Below are 23,232 nucleotides of genomic sequence, written 5' to 3'. Positions count from 1 at the left end.
TGCTAATATTTTCCTAAATCATCTAGCTAAATTATGTTTTTGTAATAATTCAATACTTTAACAAGAGAACACCTTAATTCTAAACAAATTACTTTTAAGTAAAATTTGTACAATTATTTAAGTGAAATTTAAAGATTGCAAGCATGAGGTTACAAAATCACTGAAAATCAATTGCAGCATGAAGTTACAAAATCACTTGAAAATCAAGTTAAGCAGTTTTGCTTAGTATGTGCTAAACATAAGCCTACCTACATGCAAAACCTACTTTGAGATACAAACCAAGATACAAATGTTCCTATTAAAAAATCCATCACCCTAGTAAAACAAAGTATCTTATCTCTGTACTTTGAACACGACAATATAAAATAGGAACATGGTGAAGTCATACAAAGTAAACTCCATGGAAGAGTAAAATAAATTCTTATTACATTTTGATCAACTATGATCAACCACACAGTTCAGTCTTTGTGCCAGGAACATTCACCTGCTAACACTCAAGTAGAGACTTTGCAATTCTATATTTATGGCAAAACTGGGCTTTAAAAAGAGCCAATTGCTCAATTTCTTTTTAAAATAATTAAACATTTCATGTAGGCATACATGTTCCCAAATGCAGATGCAACATTCTCTTGCAAACGAACGGAGAAACTGAAGAATGCAAATTATTATGTTCCTATCTAAATGTATATGAAGAACATGCTTTTGGAAAAAAATGTTCACAGAAACAAGTACAGTTTTGAGGGGAAAGATTTTACAAAGGAGAAATGACAGGCAAGGAAAAATTTAAGTGCATGGGCAGTCTTGCCATTTCTCCACTAAAAAAATCATAAAGCTGCTCTTCTTTTTTAAAAAATGCTACACTGTTGCACTAATTTGTGCGTAACAAATAAGTAATCCCTCAAGTGGCTTATAAACAGTCACTTCTCTAGTCACCTGTGGTAAGTAAGAATTTCCTCCAGGCAATTAGGCAAAGAAGCTTAACAAAAGATGGATTATTTTTCTTTCTTTTGGGCCACAGCTACTTCTGTAGGTATTGGCACTTAAGCAAGCTAAAACTATTTTTAATGAGCTAGACTTTTGTTGACTTATTTACAAAGTTACCCTCAGATTCTGACTGATCATTATGCTTGCAGTTGGGAAGGAATTTTCTCCCAGATTGGACTGACTTTGGGCTTGGTGTATTCTTTGTTCCTCTGCAACATACGGCTTTTTAAGGCTTTCTGGCCTGAGTACCATGTGTCTCCCTGCTAGCTCCGTCTGCAATCAAGACTGATCCCTTGCAGGGAAGAGTGCAGATGGCTGGATGCTTCTACCTTGCATAAGGAATTTGTCTAAAACAGGAGTAGTCAACATAATGCCCTTTCAGATGTTTTGGACTACAATTCCCATCTGCCCCAGCATGCTAAATGGTCAGGGATTATGGAAGTTGTAACTGAAAACATCTGGAGGGCACCAACAGTGGCTACCCCTGGACTAAAGGTCTTTAGTTCTCTCTTCCTTGGCAAATATGATTTGGTGCAACTATAAAAGTGCCAATTATAATGGACCTAAGGTAGCATTAACCTCATTAACTGAAACATTGCATTTAACTGTGTATACCAAACTGACTATAGCTGCAGCTTAAAACAACCAAGCAGTATCTGTAATACAATCTATATTTAGAAAGCAACCAACACTGATGACAGTTTTACTTCACTATCTATAGGCAAAATAGGAAACAATCGTTTTAAACATGGAGTTCCTAAACCTCTGGTCCCCAACATGATGCCCTCAAGCAATATAGTGCCCTCAAACCTGCTTTTTTGATGGGAGGGGCTTTTCTGTTTGATTGAGGTGAGCCTGCTTTTTGGGGGGTGCTTGCTTTTTTGTCTTCATTTTATTTGTTTTGGGAGTCTGAGCATCACTAGATTTTCTTCACTTTGATCTGCAGAACTGGCACTGTTACAAGTATCACATAATACTCATTCCCAACTTGTAAGAAATTGTTTTAGTGTGGCAGCACCTACCTTTTTTGTTTAGGCAAGTCTATCCAGACACATAGATGTTGATGTGTTTTAATCTTTTTAGTCTATTTCTATTTTAATTGTTTTAAAATGTTTTAATTATTTATTTTTAACTGGTGCTTTTTGGTAAACTGCTTAAAATTTTCTACAGCCAAGCAGTATATACGTTTTGTTAAATAAATAAAAATAACTCTCAGGATACTTATGACTTAGGTGAGCTATTACACTTCACTTATGAGCCCTAGTAATAAGCTTCCAAGAACTGAACCATTAACACAGTCTGAATTCCAGCTGCAGCAGCATGTAGTGCAGTATCAGCAAATTTCTATGGTAACTGAATATTAAATGAGGCATGTGAAAAGGCTTCTACATTTTCAGCCAAATCAAACCAGCACACAGGCTTGTTTGAGTACAGTCTGAAAAGTCGTATAAGAAAACTGGATTTGCATGCTTCTGAAACAGAAGGTAAATAATACAATCTATTACCAAAAATAAGGTGCAGTCATATTATAAAAGATTGTTATACTATAAAGCAGTTTTGCTGTTTTTCTCATTGTTTTCAGTGGTATGGTACCAAGAAAAGGAAATAAATTTATTTTTTACATATAAATATATTTATTATATGTATATATAATAAATATACATATATGTATGTGTATATATTATATGTATGTATATATAAGGACTTGTTTCCTTGTTCACACACAGAAAAGAATCTATATGCAATCCTTCCAGTAAGGTTCACAACATTATTACAATAAATCAATCAAAGTAACAAAACAAAACATAGCATTATCAGATTTATATATATATAAAAAGATTCACATGAAAATCTGATTATTCCAATATTAGATACTAAGGGCTCTGTCCCTGTGCACTTTGCACACCAAGACCTCCACCTCCCCTTCCCCCAGGTCGCTAAGGCATCTCCTCACTCCCTCAGCCCCAGGTCATCAAAGCACCTCCACCCACCCTCTTGCCCCACGTCATCAAAGCACCTCCCTCTCTTTCTGCTCTCCGCCCATTCTTGCCTGCCATACTTCCTTCCTCCACACACCCCAGGACACAGGCTGAAGGGAGGCCTTGTGGTAGCGATCCTGAGGTCTACTCCCGCACTCCTAACCTTGAGCACAGCGCGTCTGGATCACAGCATACCACTTGCCTTCCTTGCTCTTCCTTTCCACCTCACCGGTAGGCTCATGGCGCACTACTCGCCTTCCTTGCCTTTCCTCATTCCCCTAGCCTTGAGCCCAGAATGGCAGTGCCACTCCTCATCTCCACCACCCCCCGCCCACCTCCCTCTCACCCACCTCCCAGCCTTGAGCATAGCGTGGCTGGGTCACACTATAGTTTGCAACACTATCTTCTGTGGCACTGCAAAATGCAGTGTAACACTGACACACACACGGTGTAGTGGTGTTTTATATATATATATATATATGTATGACAGCCAGTGTGGCATAGTGGTTAAAGTGTTGGACTACAACAAGGGAGACCATAGTGTGAATTCCCACACAGCCATGATGCTCACCATATATATATATGGAAACTAAAAGGTAAGTGGGATGAGGAGCCTTAATTATCACAGCCATCTTCCCATAGATTCCATTATGCCTTCTGTCCTTAGTATTGGAATCTGAAATGAAGTAGACTGACCCAATTCCCAACCCACAAGTAAGTGCAAGAGCTGATGTCTCCTTACTTCTTTCCTGGAACTTTGTTACCCTCTATCAAAATGATGGGTGGAAATGACCCTGGAAATTATGAGAGAAAATCTGTTGAGAACACAACAGCCAGCCATTCTTAATGACAAGTATTTGGAAGATAGAATTCTAAGTCAAGAGCTGCCCTCACCCCAAGGTCTTCCTTGGTGTCATCTGGTCAATCTGGGAATACTATTCATTCCTATAGTTGCCTCAACTAAGGCAGTTTTACTTCAGGCATCTTCCAACTCATTTTGCATTTTATGCTGTTGTTCTCTCACTATTAGAAGTGGCTGTAAGCCTTTCAATAATTGATCTTTTTTACTTGCCTAATTCTCAAATCTTTTTTTCCAAATATCTCAACCTAGTTTTCATCATTAACGTCTTCAAACTTTCTATTTAATTTAGATTCAAGGAACTAAATATCTGAATGTATTTTTTGGGATTCAACTAGTGTGATATCCAGGTACACAGGAGAGACCATTCTCAACAGTGGCATTCAAATCATGGAATATCCTCACCTATACAGATTGGACTGGTGCCAACAACCCTGCTGACATTCTGGTTAATTTATTGGGAAGTGATGTATTTTTCACCCTTGCCAAACTGTTTTGTATTTGCTTACTTGTTTTAATTTTTTACATTATTATTATTATTGTTGTTGTTGTTGTGTGTTTTGATCTTGTTCCATGCTCTGGGATTTATTTTCATAAAGAATGGGCTAAAGTGCACCATATAAATAAATTACTATCTCTTGGAAGCTCATCTACTACTGGTTGTAAGTCCCTGTCATAACTGATGTTTTTCTCATAATCTGTCTTGTGTTCGTGTTTATTCATATAAAGCTAAAGTTCATTATCTCTTGTATAGGAGAGTTAATTTAACATTTTTTAACTTGAACTAAAAATTACAGCCAGTCAGTACATATTCCTTTAAAGAAAAAGTTTTCACATTAATTAATATCATACAAAACCATTTGCTTAACATACTCAATATTGTTTTAGGACTACTGCAGACACATAGCAACAGCTAAACAACTGGGATTGTGCTGGGCCGAAATGTCTACTATGTTGGAATCAACTTTAAGCTATGGGCTAAGTAAGCAGGTTCTTTGTTCAAACTAGATCCTGAAACCCAGCTTCAAAATATTGGTTAGCCATAACTGCAAATAATATTATTTCTGATGTAAGAAATAAACACAGAGAGAAAAAGATGAGGTGTGATGAGGTGCAAGATTTGGCGGCTGGCCTGCCACTTCAACTGAATGTTGGGCCTGATCTGGGCCACATGTTTCCTACTGCTGGAACAAAATGCTGGACTAGATGGGCCACTGGCCTGAACCAGAAGGCTTTTCTTACATTTTTATGAAGCAGTGATGGCCACCAACTTTGATGGCTTTAAAAGAACATTAGACAAATTCATGGAGGATAAGACAATAAATAGCTACTAGCCATGATGGCTATGCTCTGACTCCACCTCAGGGGCAGTAATGCTTCTGAATACAAGTTGCTGGAAACGGCAGAAGGGGAGAGCTCTTGCACACAGGTCTTGCTTGTGGGCTTCCCATAATCATCTGGCTGGCCACTGTGAGAACAGGATACTGGACTAGATGGGCTAATGGCTTGATACAGTAGGTTCTTGTTATCTTCTTACATATCCCTAAGTCTAAATGAAAGCCCTCCACCATAGATACAAATACACTGTAACAGTTTTAGAAAAATCTTACAACTTAATTAAGCCTAAATCTCAATGGATTTAAAATGTACTTTTCAATTTATGATGATCAGATGAAACTAGGAATAGCTCTGGTCTCATTTTCCCTCATCCTTTAATGTCATCCAAGAGCTGATGTAGACATAATGCTGGTAGTTGCTTAGCCCTGGGTATGCAATAAGAGGGAAACAAGCCCTGGGATGGCGCTTTATCTTTCCTTCCTTCTGGAGTATGCATTTTCCTTTATGCAAGTAAACAGAGAGATTGCTCTTGCCATTAACTTGCAGGAGGAAGGGGGGAAGAGAAAGGGTGCAACTCCAGTTACGGCTATTGGAGAGGACATCTGATTCTCCAGCAAGAATCTTGTTAACCCAAGGCCCATGGGGAAGGGTGTTCTCCCCCCATCAGTCATTTTCAGGGCTGCAGTCTTTCTTTTTCACTCTTGTCATTAACTTGCATAGGGTGGGGGGAAAGGTGCACCCCAAGAAATAGCATGAGCAGGTGGAAATCTCATACACACAGAGAGACAGCAAAAGGGGGTCTAAATTTTAGACATGTATTCATTGTACAAACCTCAAATGTTAGTTTACATTTTTTACTTCACAATAGTATATATACAATTATACTGAACCATCAGATACAGTCCAGGACTTATAAAAATGCAAATACCTTATATCGTCCAATGCCAGGATCTATAAGAAATGAGCGTGCCGATGTAGATGGCTGATTAGATGATCCACTGTTTGCTCCTTGCTTGACTTTGTTCTTACAGTTCGCAACTGCACGGGGACTGGGCTTTCCATCTTTATTAGTCAATGGAGTAGTAGAAGCATCAGATTCTGAGCGTATCAAAAGCTGAACGATATCATTCAGTCCAACATTGTAATCAAATAAGGTGTGTCCATCTTCAAGCTATCCAAAATAAAACCCAACAAAAAAGCAATCAGCAAATGTTAGTTCCAAAGCTTCTATATTCAAATTTAAAGATTTACACCAATATAGCATGGAGAATTTTTTGATCAAGAAGTTTGTATTTTTAAATAAATAAATAAAATATTTTCACACAAGGTAAATTAAACTATGTTGACAATTATTTGATGCTAATGATATTACCAACATAAACTAATGGGGAATTTTATATATCCATACATATATGATCATAACTATTTTTTTAAAAAAAGGGTATATGTTTTATAATCATAAGGACTTGAATATTGAACTTCAGGCCTATTGGAGTCCTGAGATTCATGTTAATACGGCACTCTGAATCTTAATATTTAATTCAGATTTGTAGGTAAAAAAAAACTGTTGCCATTGGCAACAGGTCACAGCGGTCTCCTGTTTTCCTGCCAAATCGCCGGTACTTGACAAGGCTGAGATTAATTACTTTATTGTTTGGAATCAAGAAGCGTTAGGAGCGAGAGAAGCTGTGATTGATGAATAGGGATTGAGTAGGGATTGCCAATATTTGATTCTTGAATGCCATTTAAAGGAGAAAAGTTTTATAGAATAATCAAAATGTTTTAATGAAAGAGAAATAGTAATGATTTTAAAACAAATCAGTGTACTAAATTTATAACTTTATAAATGTGTTTTCATTAAGAAAAAGGGTACATCGGGGTACCCTGCTTGCCTGCCTCTATATATCTCTGAGGCTGAAAAGATATTAGCCAGTCATCCAGCTTTTTCCTTAGTCTGTGAGGTTTTACAATGTAGCTCAGGGGTTTTAAACAAATCCTCTTTCATGAGAATATATTTTATAAGTAAGGCACTGGGATTTCTGAGAAAGTATAAGGACATAAGAACCCCTATGGCAAAGGAATAGAATTGGGGGTGCTCATATATTTATAAACACCGAGTTAAGTTCCCAACCTTAACTCAGGGAACTTGTCCAAAATATTTCCAGATGTACTAGGGTCAGCCTGACTGATCAGAAACAAGGAAACAATGGCATACGGAATGTACTGGGTATGCTTGAAAACATTCACAGTAGTAACTGTTCCAACTAGTACCAAAATTCATTAGTCTTGAAGAGACAGTAGGACAATGGTAATATTTATGATATGGACAGAATCTTGGAATCACCACTGGAGTTAGCTAATGCTTTCTGATTGGTTTGGAATGATTGTAGTGAGGAAGAACTGTGATGAGATTGGTGAAATCATTGTCACATGCTGTAACTGTACACTATAAAGGAAGCTTGCACACAGTGCCTCAGTGCAGTCTCTCCTGGATGTTCCTGGGAGGCTGACCCTGCATGTGCTTGTAAGAATCAAGGCCTACCTTTTGCTCCAAGCCTGTGTCTTCAATTTTTATTTAAGGACCCCCAGCAAAAGATCCCAAGGAGAAGAAGAATTCTCCAACAAAACTATAATATTTATTTGGTTTTTTAAACTATCTGTGTAATTGTTAACACAAACTGTTATGAAAAGGTGAAAATCTATTTTGAACAAAAGGCCAAGATATGCAAAGATCTGTTACACTTGCTTGTTTCACTACAAGTGAATGAGCATATATTTTGCAAAAAAGGTTAGGTTAAGAATAGGAATTCTTCACTGCACACTCCTACTTGCCAATAATTGTGATGCAAATGATTGATTAGGCAGCAGAATATATTTAAAGTGCTTTCAATGTTTACACTTTTAGCATTCACTTTTCTTAATGGCATTTTTTTTAAAGCCACATTTTTCAAATATAAACATGAAGGTCTGTATCCAATCATTTATGCTTTATATTTTCTTCCTACTTCATAGCATACCTTACTTTTTTCCTCACTTTTGGGCTACAAGCCTATACTGGTATATAAAGATATATAAACATTTAACTACACTTAAGTCTTATTCATAATGCAAATAACAGGTCCACTGACTCTGACCATCACAGTAGTTGGTTTGGAAGAACGTACATATAATTTCTAGAGAGCATGTATTGCAGTTTAATAAAACTGCATGAAAAACAAAAACAGAAATATAATGTTGTATTGTTTGTGTTCTTTTCCCACACAAAGATGTAGGCTAGGATTCAAAGCACTTTATGTACAAGCATATTTCTCCTTCCTTGCCTTCCTAGAAGACTGCAACTCAGCCTCAGTCAGTCTTTCAACACCTTTTACAACTATGGCTCAGTCTTCCCACATCCCTGTCGTGATTTATTTATAGAAGTATTTACATACCCCCTTCTCATAAGATATTAGGGGTGTGTGTAGCAATGTAAGAACTTAAAAGACATTAAAGAAAGTACAAAACAATAATTAATATGACTGGCTACTCAAACAAATTTTAAACAGCATAGGCCTGTCTGGGGGGGGGGAAGTCTTCAAGAGTCACCTGTTGTGTGTCTCCTCTGCTCCACCAAAATACTTAAATGAGACAATAACTGTCTTTCATCAGTTGTTTGGATGACTAGCAGCAGGACCACACTGTCATTGTTTTTACTTTATTGAAGGCAAAAAGTGACAAAACAAAGAAAAAATATTTCCCCCTAATAAGTCAGGTTAAGAGATCTCTGAAGTCTAGGTATTGCTGCTAATCTGACTTATCTAGAAGCTATACACAATGCTATATACCAGGTATGGGCAACCTTTGGCCCTCCAGATGTTCCTGAACTACAATTCCCATCATCCCTGGCCACTGGCCATGCTTGCTAGGACTGATGGGGGTTGTAGCTCATCAACATCTGGTGGGCCAAAGGTTCCCCACTCCTGCTATATGGACTTTTCTGGAAGTATGCCCCACTGAACTCAATGGGACTTATTTCTGAGTAGGTATGTATAAACTGTATGATGGATTGTGGTCTAACATGGGGTGGAAATTTCCACTGCTTTATATTTTCACAGAAAATTTTCCAATTCATAAGTTTATTAGTAACAATGAATGATGTTAATTTTAAATACAGTATTAGGCAATTTAAATGTTTTTATCTTTGTTTACTAAACACAAGTAAAATTAACATGATAAATTAGATCATCACTCTCAGAGAATCAGAAAATTTTCCAGTGCAAACTGAAAATTTTCTGATTCGAATTACTCAAATTTGCATAGAAAAACATTCCAGTACAAAATATTCTGGAAAATAAACATAACTGAACCTAACACAAATCTCTCTTTAGCACAACAAAATAATGAGGAAAAATACTCATATTTTTGTATTATTATTACAATACTGTTAATGTCATATACTACCTAGATCACTAGTACTGCAGTAGGTATTTCTGTTGCATTCTTAATGTTTAGTAAGCTTTAGAAAATTCGAGGTCCCATCACAAAAACCAGCATAGCAAGCTTCCTCATTCCACTGTAATCAAAAGTCTAGAACCAAGAAAATGTTCCCGTCAATTGGCTACATTCAACCCTGGAAACAAGGATGGGTAGAAAGTAGATCTCTGGGAGATTTATGGTAGATCAGCAAGGGCTTCTGATTCCCGATGGTTTAACAATGGTAACAACAAAAAGGCGAATTTCCCTCTTTTACTTGCAATAGACAGGAGTGGACTTGTGTATGGAAGTATGAGCTCAGTTCAGTTCTCATACAGAAATTCACAGGCTCAGAGTATGCTCAAAGCACCCTCTTCTTTTAATTCTAAAATTGTGTCTTTTGCACCTGGCTCTCGTTGATAGATTCTAATAAAAAACAAGCCTGAAATCTTCTAACCCTGTGTTACACCTATTACACTTGTTTACAAACAAACACATCCAAGGACATAAAATGCACATAATCTGTGATTTGTTCTCTGTAGAAATTTACTTTTTTATCACAGTTTAGAACCCTATTTTTAACAAATCAGTGTTCATACCAGGAGCTACGGAGATCACTCTAAAATTTGATTCCATGACAACTCTGAGGTAGAGCTAAGCAAGTCAAGATTATGTTCTGAGCTGGGGCTTTCATTTGTATCCCAGTCTTCCTCCAAGAAGCTCAGAAATATTTTTGTTTCAGAAAATCCTGTGAAGTGGGCTTCACTAAGGCTGCAAACCTATACATACTTATGTGGGAGTAAGAAACACTGAACACAGTGGAACTTACTTCCAAGTAGATATACATAGAAATCCAATGCACAAACAAGTGGCTTCCCCAATACTACCTAGTAGATTTCATGATCACAGCATGAATTTGAAATGGGATTTATGCCTATAAACTGGAATTTAATATGCAAAGTTTCATATTCACAACGATGGGTGACATTGTCCAAGAGACTAAGCACACATAGAGACATGTATAGAAAATATGGTTTTTGAGCATATAACGCAGGGCTATCTAGAAGACTAGTAGAACAAAATAGAATCATGATCAACATTTGTTATACACATTCATTCCAGTGAAGAGCAAGGGAGCAGAAAATACATGAAGCAAAAAAAAAGAGTTGGAAACAGTCAAATGATAATTAGATACGATCTTTGCAAAACAGACAAATGATAAGTATGTACGATCTTTGCAAAATTACTTGTCAAATATTTCCCAAATATTGTTCATTATTTAGCTGTTGTCAGCAGTCAGAAAAATGTCCTTATTTCTCTTAGTTATTGGGAAGCCAGCAAAGGACCAAGACATTTTATGGGCTACATTTTTACTTCTGGAAAGATATGCTTCTCTTGCCTGGGAGGCTGTACACCCACAAAACAAGGTCAATCCTGCATCAGGAAAGCCAAACTACACAGATGAGAGGCATGGGTGAGAGGAAAGCATACTGTCCCCAGTGTAGTCTGACCTATATCTTCACTGCTACCAGGGAGACAAGGGAAACAGAGGTGGAAACCAAGTTTGGTGCACTGAGATACGTTGCCCCTTTGCCCCTGTTGGTTGGGAACCTTGTTGCCAATATGAAAACATGTTTTGGTTCTAAGGTGGACTGCACCAAAATCTGAGCATTGTCAAGTGAGAGAAACTAAAGTCTATACAGACTAGCTAAAACCCCATTGAGTTTGGTAGACTAGGGCACCGATGGGGAACCTGTGTCCCTCCAAGTATTGTTGGACTCCATCAGCCCCAGCCATCATGACCACTGGTGAGGAAGCTGGACTCCAACAACATCTGGAGGGCCACAGGTTCCATACCCTTGAACAAGGGAGTGAAAAAGAATGGAGAGCTCCAGTACTTCCTTTAACCGAACCTCCACTTCCACCCTTTAAGCCGCTGCCATGAGCGTACCAAGGAAAGAGCCAAACTTATGTTGCCAATTCTTCCATCATCAACTATCTGATGGAATTACTGTGCGGCAAGGGAATCCCTACAATCTTGGTCCAGACACTATCGCCCATGGGAGAGGGATTGCTCTTTGCCAAGGTCAAGACAGGCAGAACCACCACTAATATCAACGAGGAGCTCATCATCTGGTACCCCTGCAGCCACTGACTCCATCTCTAGATCACTGCTAGATTCAGGGGTCATGATTCAAGCAGGGTTTAAATCCTGCTGTGTTGGATGTGCTTTCTTGTTCCCAGGAGGGAATAGACACCCACAAGCCAATATAGAATTGAACCCCTCCCTGCTGCTGGCATCACAACTGATGGCAATTGATTGATAGGCACCCATGGTTTCAGGAAAACTGCCAAACTGTGTGGCTGCAGGCCAGATCCAGGCTCTCTTGGATCAAACAGTTTTTCTAGATCCATTTCAATGGAGTTTAGACCCTGTTTTAGCACAGAAACTTCCTTGGTTGCCCTGTATGATTACCTATGTCGGGAGAGAGATGGGGGAGTGTGACCCTATTAATCCTCCTTGATGTTTCAGCAGCTTTCGATACCAACAACCATGGTATTCTTCTGGAGTAGCTGTCCAAGTTGAGGGTGGACGGTTGCACTCAGAGAGTGGTGCTTGGAGAATAGCGTTCGACCCAGTGGAGCCTTCACTGCAGGCTTCCTCCGGGTTCAATTAAAAGCCTCCATGCTATTTAACATCTACATGAAACCACTGAGTGGGGTCATCCAGAGATGTAGAGTATGTTGTCAGCAATATACAGACAACACACAACTCTATCTCTCCTTTACACTTTCAGGAGCGGCAGTGGATGTGCTAGACCAATGTCTTGCCTCAGGGATGAACTGTATGAGAGCCAATAAACAAACTCAATCCAGGCAAGACTGAGGTGCTGTTAGTGGGTGGTTCCCTAGACTTGATAGAGGGGATGTGGCCTGCTCTTGATGGGGTTACACTCCTTCTGAAGAAGCAGGTGTGTAGCTTGGGGGTACTTCTGGATCCATTATTGTCACTTGAGGCTCAAGTGGTCTTAGTGGCAAGAAGTGCCTTCCATCAGCTTTGGCTGGTGTTCGTTACGACAGTATCTGAACAAGGAAAGCCTGATTTCTGCTGTCTATATTCTGGTAACCTAGATTACTGCAATGCGTTATACGTGGGGGTGCCTTTAAAGACAGTCTGGAAACTGTAGCTGGTGCAGAATTCAGCAGCCAGTTTGCTCACCGGGGCAAGATGGTCTGAGCACATAACATCAATTCTGGCACAACTGCACTGACTACCAATTAGTCTCCAGGCTCAATTCAAAGTGCTGATTTTGCCCTATAAAGCCTTATATGGCTCAGGACCCCAATACCTCAAGGACCGCCTCTCCCCATATGAATCATCCTGGTGCCTACGTTCAACTCTGAGACCCTTCGTGTGCCCCCTCTGAGGGGCATGTGGAGGATGGCAACATGAGAATGTGCCTTCTCAGTGGTAGCCCCCCACCTATAAAAAAACTCTCCCCACAGACACACGTCTGACATCATCATTATTTATCTTTAAGCACCAGGCAAAAACATTTCTCCCAGGCATTCAACTCTTAATTTTTGGAAGGTTTTTGATGTTGTAGGTGGATTGTTCCACCATCTAATCCATGTATTGCTTTTCTTTTTTTACTTTTCAGTTGTGTTAGTTTTATATTGGTTTTAATCTTTTTGTTGTACATCGTTTTGGGTTCATTTTTATGAAAAAAGTGACTAATAAATTTAATAAATAAATAGGGACCCTCTGGTGGGCCAAGATCGGCCCACAGGTTGGAAGTTTCCCATGCCTGCATTATAACAATTAAAACTTCAAAAACTACATTACTGTAATGCACTCTATGTGGGGCTTCCCTTGAGACTGGTCCAGAAGGAGCATCTGGTGGTGCAGTACACTATAGCGAGATGCTTGAGTGGAGTGCTATTTTATTTATTTGTTTGTTTGTTTGTTTCCCACCCTTCCTCCCAGCAGGAACCCAGGGCAGCAAACAAAAGCACTAAAAACACTTTAAAACATCACAGAAACAGACTTTAAAATACATTAAAGCAAAACATCTTTAAAAACATTTTTAAAAAGCTTTCAAGACATAAAAAAGATTAAAAAACATTTTTTTAAAAAAAAAAGTTTAAAAACATATTAAAAGGCAATTCCAACACAGACGCAGACTGGGATAAAGTCTCAACTTAAAAGGCTTGTTGAAAGAGGATAGTCTTCAATAGGCACCAAAAAGATAACAGAGATGGCGCCTGTCTAATATTTAAGGGGAGGGAATTCCACAGGGTAGGTGCCGCCACACTAAAGGTCCATTTCCTATGTTGTGCAGAATGGACCTCCTGATAAGATGGTATCTGCAGGAGGACCTCACCTGCAGAGCACAGCGATCGACCAGGTATGTTAGGGATAAGACGGTCTTTCAGGTATCCTGGTCCCAAGCTGTATAGGGCTTTGTACACCAAGACTAAAACCTTGAACTTGGCCTGGTGGCAGCCAGTGCAATTCTTTCAGCAGTGGGGTGCCCCAGGCAGCAGTCTCGTCGCTGCATTTTGCGAGAGCTTCAGCTTCCGCATCAACCTCAAGGGCAGTCCAACATAGAGCACATTACAGTAATCCAGCCTGGAGGGTACCAGTGCGTGGACAACAGTGGTCAGGCTATCCTGGTCCAGAAACGACAGTCTCACCAGCCGAAGTGGGCAAGTCACTGAGGTCACCTGGGTCTCTAACGATAAAGATGGATCCAGGAGCACCCCCAGACTATGGACCTGCTCTTTCAGATGGAGTGCAACCCCATCCAAAGCATGCAACTGACCAATTATCTGAACTCAGGAACCACCAACCCACAGCGCCTCCATCTTGCTAGGATTCAGACTCAGTTTATTGGCCCTCATCCAGCCCACCACCGAGTCCAGGCAGTGGTCCAGGGCTTGCACGGCCTCTACCGATTCACATGTTACAGAGAAATAGAGCTGGGTATCATTAGTGTACTGCTGACACCTCGCCCCAAATCTCCTGATGACCACTCTCAAGGGCTTCATATAGATATGTGGTTCACAACCTAAGGGCCATAACCCCCAGGGAAGCAGTCAAGTAATCTAGATGGGGCCACAAACAGAAATGAATTATTATTTTTAAAGTCTTCACTTCCTGGATGATGTCTGCTCCCCATCGCTGCTGCAGATGACACCTCCCCCTTGCTCCAAATGAGAGGTGAGGACTTTTGCTGAAACACCAGTGTCTTTCAGGCGTACTTAGGGCAGTCATCTTCCTGTACCACATATGGCAGATGCCAAAGGAGGGTGAAGGTGGAGCTACCAGGAAGAGGGGATTACTATCCCGACTCCCCACAATGCTGCTGCTGCTGCTGCCCGTACTCAGAAAGAGGGCTTTTCATGAAGCAAAAAAGAAGCAAGGCTGCAAGGAAAGGCTGCTTTCCCCCTTCCTTCCTGGCAGCCAGCCTGCCTGCCTTTCTTGACTCCTGCTTCGCTACCACCTCCTTTAAAAAATTATTATTTGCGAGGCCCAGATCTCGCTTTCAGAGACAGAGCCAAGGAGCAGTGAGGACACTCAGGACTTGCTTGCCCCTCATCTCCGAGGCTGTGTGTGCCAATAACCCCCTTTTCTTCCACCTACATTCCACCCCCCAACCTCTCTGTTCAAGATGTTGCAGCAGTTGAAGGTTCTCCCCCCCCCCACATGCCCAAACGTATGCATGCCTGCAGATGCTTGCAGGAGTGGCAATGTGTTTGTATGTGTGCATGCATTGATCTGTCTTCTGCTCCACTCTCATTCCCCAACTGCACGCTAACCAAGTCATCAGTTCTGATGATCATCCTAAGGCCTAAAAGCACTAACCCCCCTCCACAATCTATCCACCCTTTTGTCTTGACAATCTAGCATCCCCACCACTACCACATTGCTGCTTCTTGATGGTGATTTTTAAAAAGCCCAGTAGGTTGGCTGAGGCTGGGGTCCACATACTGCAGGTGAAATGTATCGATTTATTTATTATTGCATTTATATCCCTCCTTTCCTCCAAGTTGCTCAGGGTGCTACACATGGTTCCCTCCGCTTTTCATGTTATCCTTACACCATCCCTGTGAGATAGGTCAGGCTGAGAAACTGTGTGTGGTCCAAGGTCACCCAGTGGGCTTTATGGCTGGGTGGGGATTTGAACCTGGATCTTAGTCCAACACTGTGACCAGCTGGTGTTTGGAGACAGGACTGTACATCTTCAGATGGGGGGGATGGGATCCCATTTTGATTAGACCTTTTGCATTAAGAAAAGAAAGCAACACCTCCCCGTCTGCAGGAAGCTTTTTATGGAAAGGGATATTTGGAGATGTGATTTTGCCACATACCATTTTTTCAATTAACAGAGACTGAAATTACAATGGGGGGGGTGTTTCCACAAAATTGTTTGAACTTACAAAGGAGGTCCTATACTCATAAAGATTGGGAACCACTGATATAGATGTTAAATAGCATGGGGGTCAAGATGCGGCACCCCACAGTACAACTCCCAGGGGGGCGATATATACATGTTTTTAAATAAATGAGAACTGGTGGCTGTGCTTGCTTTCTCCCTTCCTATACCTTTTCACATCACATGCTTTGTCTTTTTAGGATTGTAAGGAAGGGATTGTCTTCCTACTCATTTAGGGAAGTTGCTCTGGAAGAATTTTTGGCTAAAGAGGAGTGTTTTAAATAAACAAAACTGGCCCCCATTCTTTAGGTTCTAAGAAGGCAATAAGTAACATTTTCTACTATCCCAAAGCAGAAGCTGATTTTGGGAGGCAGGGTTAGGAAGAGACAGTGCTCATCTACTCTCATAAGCCTAGATTCTATTTTTGCAATGAGTGTGGGGGAAGGTATTTGAAACAGTATATTCACCCCATAAACCAAAAGCTGGCCTCAGGCAGACCAGACACATTACTTCCTCTATGAGTCACTAGCAATAGGGAATGGTGAGCAGATTTTACAACACAAGACTGTCCCTCAGCACAGCACTTTATTTTTCCTCGTGGAAATGCATGGGAGCCATTTACTATTGTGAAAAGGTAAGGTATATCCTCAGAGGCACTAATGGGGGTGAGGATTAAACCACGCTGTCTTGGTCATCTGACTCTCTGATATGTGGGTCAGATTTTTCTTCCTTCTTCTATGTCCCAAATCGCTGTATGTTTATTTTCTCATATTAGTACAACTGCACATTATAGGCATATGGAAGTTTGCAGATCATCCAGCAGAGAGATATGCAAACTAAAGTTCCATTGAGGCAAGTGGAACTTTTTATAAGTAAACCTGTAGGGACATCTTTAGGAAACCTGTGTTTCCAAGCAATCTTTATTAGAAATCTCTGCAAGTCAAACTTCATCACTGATTGCCTTATCTTCATTGGTATTGTGGATAAGCCCTCCAAATATAGCACTAGTTCTCCATTGCAGTTATCTTCACAAAGCCAGGAATAAATGGGAGAAGTTGATTCTGTTCATTCCCCCAAATCCATTCTGGTAGGAAGCACCACGGGAGGAAAAAAGTCAGTAAATATAAACAAACAAGCAGAGGCACTTAAAGATGAAAACAAGATTTACAAGGAATGATAACCTGAAGGCAGGAGCTGTGGGACTGTACGTATCTATATGGAGATATAAGCAGCCTGGGAACTAATCTGTAAACATCTGTTTGCACTTCTCATTTGTATTAAGAATTCCACATAAAGATATTTTTAATATTTTGCTTCTAAGGTAACCAGATCTGTAGAATACATCTAATTACAGTTTTACATACACATCCAAGAGACTGGATATAGATACATCAACAAAATTCCTCTTAAATAACAAATTATTACATTCATCCCAGATCTTTGTAAGGATGAAGTTGGCAGACAGGTTGTACCTTATCTGAAGGGGAGGCCTGCAAAAATAATTCCAGCAGTGATAATTTCATATCCTATGTCTAGCCTGTACAGTAAGGATTCTTTGCAAAAATACAACTGAAGAATAAACTATGTTTGATGGATCTTTTATCATAAAAGTCCAGCTATGCAAATTTATTCAGGAGTAGCTATACTGTCCTCCACAGGTCTTACTTGGTCCATCTGAACTGCCAGAGAGGACTGTGACGCCCTTCCCTGGCTCTCCCTGTCAGGTTCCTACCTGCTCGTGGTTACTGCCTGACACTAGGCACCACCAGGGACTCCACCAGTCCGGACTGTCCTTTTTTATGGTTTCTCTCCCCGCTCTAGCATAGACCTCACCAGATCCCCCTGCTAGGCAGCACCACCAGTCACGTCCTATAACCCGTATTCCCAGAGACTCTGCCTGAGTCTCTCTATCAGGTTACCTCTGTGACTGCGTGCTTAAGCTGTCCCAATCCCTTTGTATCAATGCAGATAATCCTGGTTTGCTCTGAATACTTGTGGTGTTATTCTTCCCTTCCCCGCTGCCACCATTTGTCACTCTTCAGCCTTGGTCATTACCTTACCCTCCCTTCTGGTCTGTGAAACCCCAGCCAAGGATCAGGCCTTTGGTAAACCAAATACAGTATTTATTAAATAACAAAGATAACAAGATTACTTTATAAAGGCACATAAGCATATGGTTTCATCTATTACTATGATACTTGACTTATCATAAACTAGAACTCCCACTCTCTCTTTCTCCACACTCTCCTGACATCCACCTCTCAAACAACTCTCACAAACCCACCCAAACAACCCTCTCACGTCCTCCCAGATTTAACTGTCATCCTTCCATTTATACTCTCCGCCATTCTCAACACTCAGCCAATCATCCAGCATTCTACTGCCCATTCACTCCCCCCTCCTCTTTCATTCCACTTACCATGTATCTCCTATACAAACAGCACTTATCATATATACACTAATACAGGAACATCACATTTCCCCCCCTTAAAATAACGGCAGAGTATTATTCCTGTTCCAGGATTCATACGCCGCGTTAACAAACAAAACAAGTCTCTTTGGGGAAAATGTCTTTCTTTGTTCCTCCGTCTGGTCACGTCACTGCAGTCCCAGCCACCTGCCTTGACAGTCCATCAGCCAATACATTGTCCTTGCCTTTGATGAACTGGAAGTCCACTTGATAGTCTTGTAGGGCCCAGGACCACCTCTGCAACATAGTATTATGGTTTTTCGTAGTCTGTAACCATAACAAGGCCCGATGATCCGTTGTTACCGTGAATCTTCGTCCCCACACGTATGGGCGCAACTTATTCAGTCCCCACACGACCGCTAGGCACTCCTTTTGGACCGACGAATAGTTTTTCTCCCTCGGCGTCAGCTTGCGACTCAGATACACCACTGGATGTCTGGTGCCTTCTCTCTCCTGCAGCAAGACGACTCCCAGCGCGAGGTCTGACGCATCTGTAGCCACGATGAATGGTTGCTCATAGTCTGGTGGTATTAATATAGGTCCTTGGCACAAGGCTTGCTTCAGCAGATCAAAAGCCTTCTGACATTCATCCGTCCATACCACATGCTCAGAACACTTTTTCTTTGTCAATTCATGCAAGGGGGTTGCTATTTCCCCAATTTTTTTCACAAACTTCCTATAAAAACCAGCCACACCTAGAAATGCCCTAACTTGTTTTTTGGTTAAGGGGATAGGCCATGCTTGTATTGCCTCCACCTTGCTCCATAAGGGGGTGATTTTCCCACTCCCCACCTTATGTCCTACATAGATTACTTCACTCACAACTTTCCCATTCACACAGTACGATACAGATCTGATTGGGGCATGATTTCCAGTATCAATGGAATGTCTGGCTATACTGGTTCGGCCAGGTTTATTACTAAAGAGATCTCCATAGTTTTTCAAAACTCTCAGAATCTCTTCTTTTACCTCCTCCTTCACCTCCTCTGACCATTCCACTTGATCTACCCCTCCTCTGTCTTTGCTTTCCTGTACCAAATCTGGAAGTTCAGGCCCACTTCCCTCAGGGAATAAGGTAACTTGCAACACCTTTGCACCCCTGGTATGGTAAGGTTTCAACATATTTACATGAACCACTTTGTTTTTGTTTAATTGGTCTGTGGTGATTACATACGTCACTGTGTCAAGCCTTTCTCTTATGGTATATGGTCCTTCCCAGTTAGCCTGTAATTTGTCATGTTTCCTGGGTATGAATGCCATAACCATATCTCCCACATCATACACACGTTCCCTGGCTGTTCTGTCATACCAGTAACTTTGCTTCTCCTGTGCTTGACTCAAATTCTCTTTCACTACTTCCATCATTGATTTTAATTTATTGCGGAATTCCAATACAAAATCTACTACAGATGTTTTGTACTCTCCCAGGGTTCCTTCCCATGAATTTTTTAAAAATTCCAAAGGTCCCCTCACTTTTCTAGTAACCATTAGTTCAAAGGGTGAGAAGCCTGTTGACTCCTGAGGGACTTCTCTGTACGCGAATAAGAAGCATCCCAAACGTTCATCCCAGTCTTGTGGGTGATCTTGAACATAACTTCTTATCATGCCCTTCAAAACTCCATTAAATCTCTCAGTCAATCCGTTAGTGGCTGGATGGTAAGTGGTGGTCTTTAGATGTTTTAGACCACAACACTTCCACATACATTGCATCACTTCTCCCATGAATACACTGCCTTGATCCGTCAGCACTTCATGAGGGAAACCCAGCCTCATAAAGATTTTTAACAAAGCCTCTGCCACTACAGGGGCTTCTACGGATCTTAGTGCTTCTGCGTCTGGGTACCTGGTGGCAAAATCCTCCACCACCACTAGATATTTCTTGCCATGCCTTGTGGGTTTGGAAAAGGGCCCACCAAATCTATTCCCACTCTATAAAAGGGTTGTCCAATTATAGGAAGGGGCTTTAAGGGTGCCTTAGTCTTTACTCCACTTTTCCCCACCTTTTGGCATATACCACAAGATAGACAATGTTGTTTTACATCTTTGGAGATGTTTGGCCAATAATAGTGTGCAGCCAATTTCCTCTTGGTCTTTTTTATTCCCAGATGTCCTGCACATGGGACATCGTGGGCTACCTCTAGCAATCTGGTTCTGTATTTGCTAGGTACTATCAATTGCTTCACTGGTTCACATTCATCCTTTCTCTCAGCAGGCATCCACAGTCTATATAAAATCCCATTCTCACACACAACTTGATTCCTCAGTTTGTCAGTGAAAGGAATCTGTTGGGTCAGGGCTTGCTCCTTTATTTGCCTCAAACTTGTATCTTTCTTCAGTTCTTCTCTGAAATGCTCTGTCTCTTCCCCAGAGACCATTTGATACAGTTTGTCTCCTTCAGCAGGCCTGCCAAGGGTTGCTATGGTGACCTGAGGCTCGCAAACAGATTCCACCCTGTTTCCTTCAGCCCCTTTTAACATGGCTTCTGTTTCTTTGCCAAGTTGCTGTCTGGTCACCACATATATTTTCCCTTGTGCCCCCATAACATCTCTTCGCAGTATCACTGGTTCTTGTTGTTGGGCATTAATACCTACTTTATATTTGCCCTCTCCACTCCATTTTCACTAGGGCCATAGGCAAGCTTTCTGGTCTACCCCTCACTCCTTGAATAGTCACTGTTTCCTGAGGTAATATTTCCTCAGATTTTATTAAATCTGGCCTCAGTAACGTCTGAGCGGCACCAGTATCAAGCAATGCCCAATAATTTGCCCCTTGCACACTCACTTCCTCTCTCAGACTTGAATCAAGGTCTGTTACTTCTGTCCAGTTTATCTGGCAGAACTGAATGTTTTTCGTGGTTAGATCTTTTGGTTCTATTTTTACTGCCCTTGCCTGAGCAGGATTACTAATGGGGTTGGCAACCTCACATTGAAAACGTAGGTGCCCCGGTCTACCACATTTGTAGCATAATTTCTCCTCACTTTTAGGGTACACAGATCCACTCTGGGGTGTCCTGTGCCCTTCAGATTTTACTGGAGGGCTCACTCGCTGTGGTACCACATCCTTTCTGCCACCATTATATGGTCTGGGTTTAAACTCTCTTGATGTTTTCCCCACCCAGCCAGTTCTATTGGAGGCAAAGTGATCCGCCATCTCTGCGGCCTCCTGCACCGATGTAGGGGAACAGTCTTTGACAAGGAGCCTTATTTCTGGTGGTAACTGATGGAATAATTGATCCAGTATCATGAGGCTTTTCACCTCTTCCACTGACTGAGCTTTGGCACTACTCATCCACTTTCCAAATATATCCATCAACTTCGCTCCCAGTTCAACAAAAGACCTCCCTGCTTGGATCTGACAGTTTCGGAATAATTTTCTAAAGTAGTCAGGTCCCAGTCTGAATCTTTTGTATACTGCCTCTTTAAACTCAGCATATGTGACGGGCTTGTCTGAGGGGAAATATATTGGTATACCTCAGCCAATTCCCCTTTGATCAGGTTGGATAAATATTGCATATATTTATCCTCTGGTAGCCCCCACAATTGAGCTGCCTTTTCAAAAGTGCTGAGGTAAATCTGTGGATCTTGTCCAGGCTCAAACACTGCAAAGTCTTTTGGTGTAACCTTTATTTTTGTTTCATTTCTGTCCTTTCTTGTTTCATCAGAATGAAACTTCTCCCTTTCAAACTTTAACTTTTCCACCTGTACTTCAGCATCCAATGCTCGTTGCTTCTCCCTCTCCTCAAACCCCATTCTCATTCTCTCAATTTCCAACTCCCTCTGTTTTTCCTTCTCTGCACCTTCCATCCTCAATCTCTCAGTTTCTAACTCACGCTGTTTATCTTTTTCCTCAGCCTCCCATCTTAACTTCTCTCTCAAATACTCTATATAAGCGGGATTGCTTAAGTATCCCTTCTGGGGTCTCTTCCCTGACAGGTTGTTTTTGCTGAGCAGTTGCAAATCCTATAAGTGCTACCCTCAATTCATCTACCCCTTTACCCTTGTGAGGTAAATTGAATGTTATGCACTTCTCCACCAGCTCCTCTCTTTTCATTTTTATATATTCAGCCATGGTCACTCACTCTTTGCCACACTCTTTGCCAGTCACTCTCACAAGTAATCTTGATTTGTTATTTCTGTTTGCCACACCACTGTTAGAGATTCTCTAGTATTCGTACCACCGCTACAGCCAACACCTGTGACGTAGTCTCCTTTGTTCGTATCCCACCGCTACTGCCACCACGTGTGGTGCCCTTCCCTGGCTCTCCCTGTCAGGTTCCTACCTGCTCGTGGTTACTGCCTGACACTAGGCACCACCAGGGACTCCATCAGTCCGGACTGTCCTTTTTTATGGTTTCTTTCCCCGCTCTAGCATAGACCTCACCAGATCCCCCTGCTAGGCAGCACCACCAGTCACGTCCTATAACCCGTATTCCCAGAGACTCTGCCTGAGTCTCTCTATCAGGTTACCTCTGTGACTGCGTGCTTAAGCTGTCCCAATCCCTTTGTATCAATGCAGATAATCCTGGTTTGCTCTGAATACTTGTGGTGTTATTCTTCCCTTCCCCGCTGCCACCATTTGTCACTCTTCAGCCTTGGTATTTACCTTACCCTCCCTTCTGGTCTGTGAAACCCCAGCCAAGGATCAGGCCTTTGGTAAACCAAATACAGTATTTATTAAATAACAAAGATAACAAGATTACTTTATAAAGGC

General features: G+C 41.2%; 1 protein-coding gene across 1 annotated transcript in view; it reads right to left on the bottom strand.

The window, feature by feature from the left end:
• UHRF2 (ubiquitin like with PHD and ring finger domains 2) overlaps positions 1-23,232 on the bottom strand; it is a 97,371-nt gene that overhangs the window by 64,614 nt on the left and 9,525 nt on the right. Inside the window, exon 2 of the mRNA XM_061629521.1 lies at positions 6,089-6,331. Within this exon, the coding sequence (XP_061485505.1) occupies positions 6,089-6,331 (243 nt within the window). The remainder of the gene's footprint in view (positions 1-6,088; positions 6,332-23,232) is intronic.

The sequence above is a fragment of the Rhineura floridana genome, chromosome 1 (genome assembly GCF_030035675.1).
Source record: "Rhineura floridana isolate rRhiFlo1 chromosome 1, rRhiFlo1.hap2, whole genome shotgun sequence".
NCBI lineage: Eukaryota > Metazoa > Chordata > Lepidosauria > Squamata > Rhineuridae > Rhineura > Rhineura floridana.
Note: the sequence above shows the minus strand (reverse complement) of the source record. Positions and strands in the feature narration are given on the sequence as shown.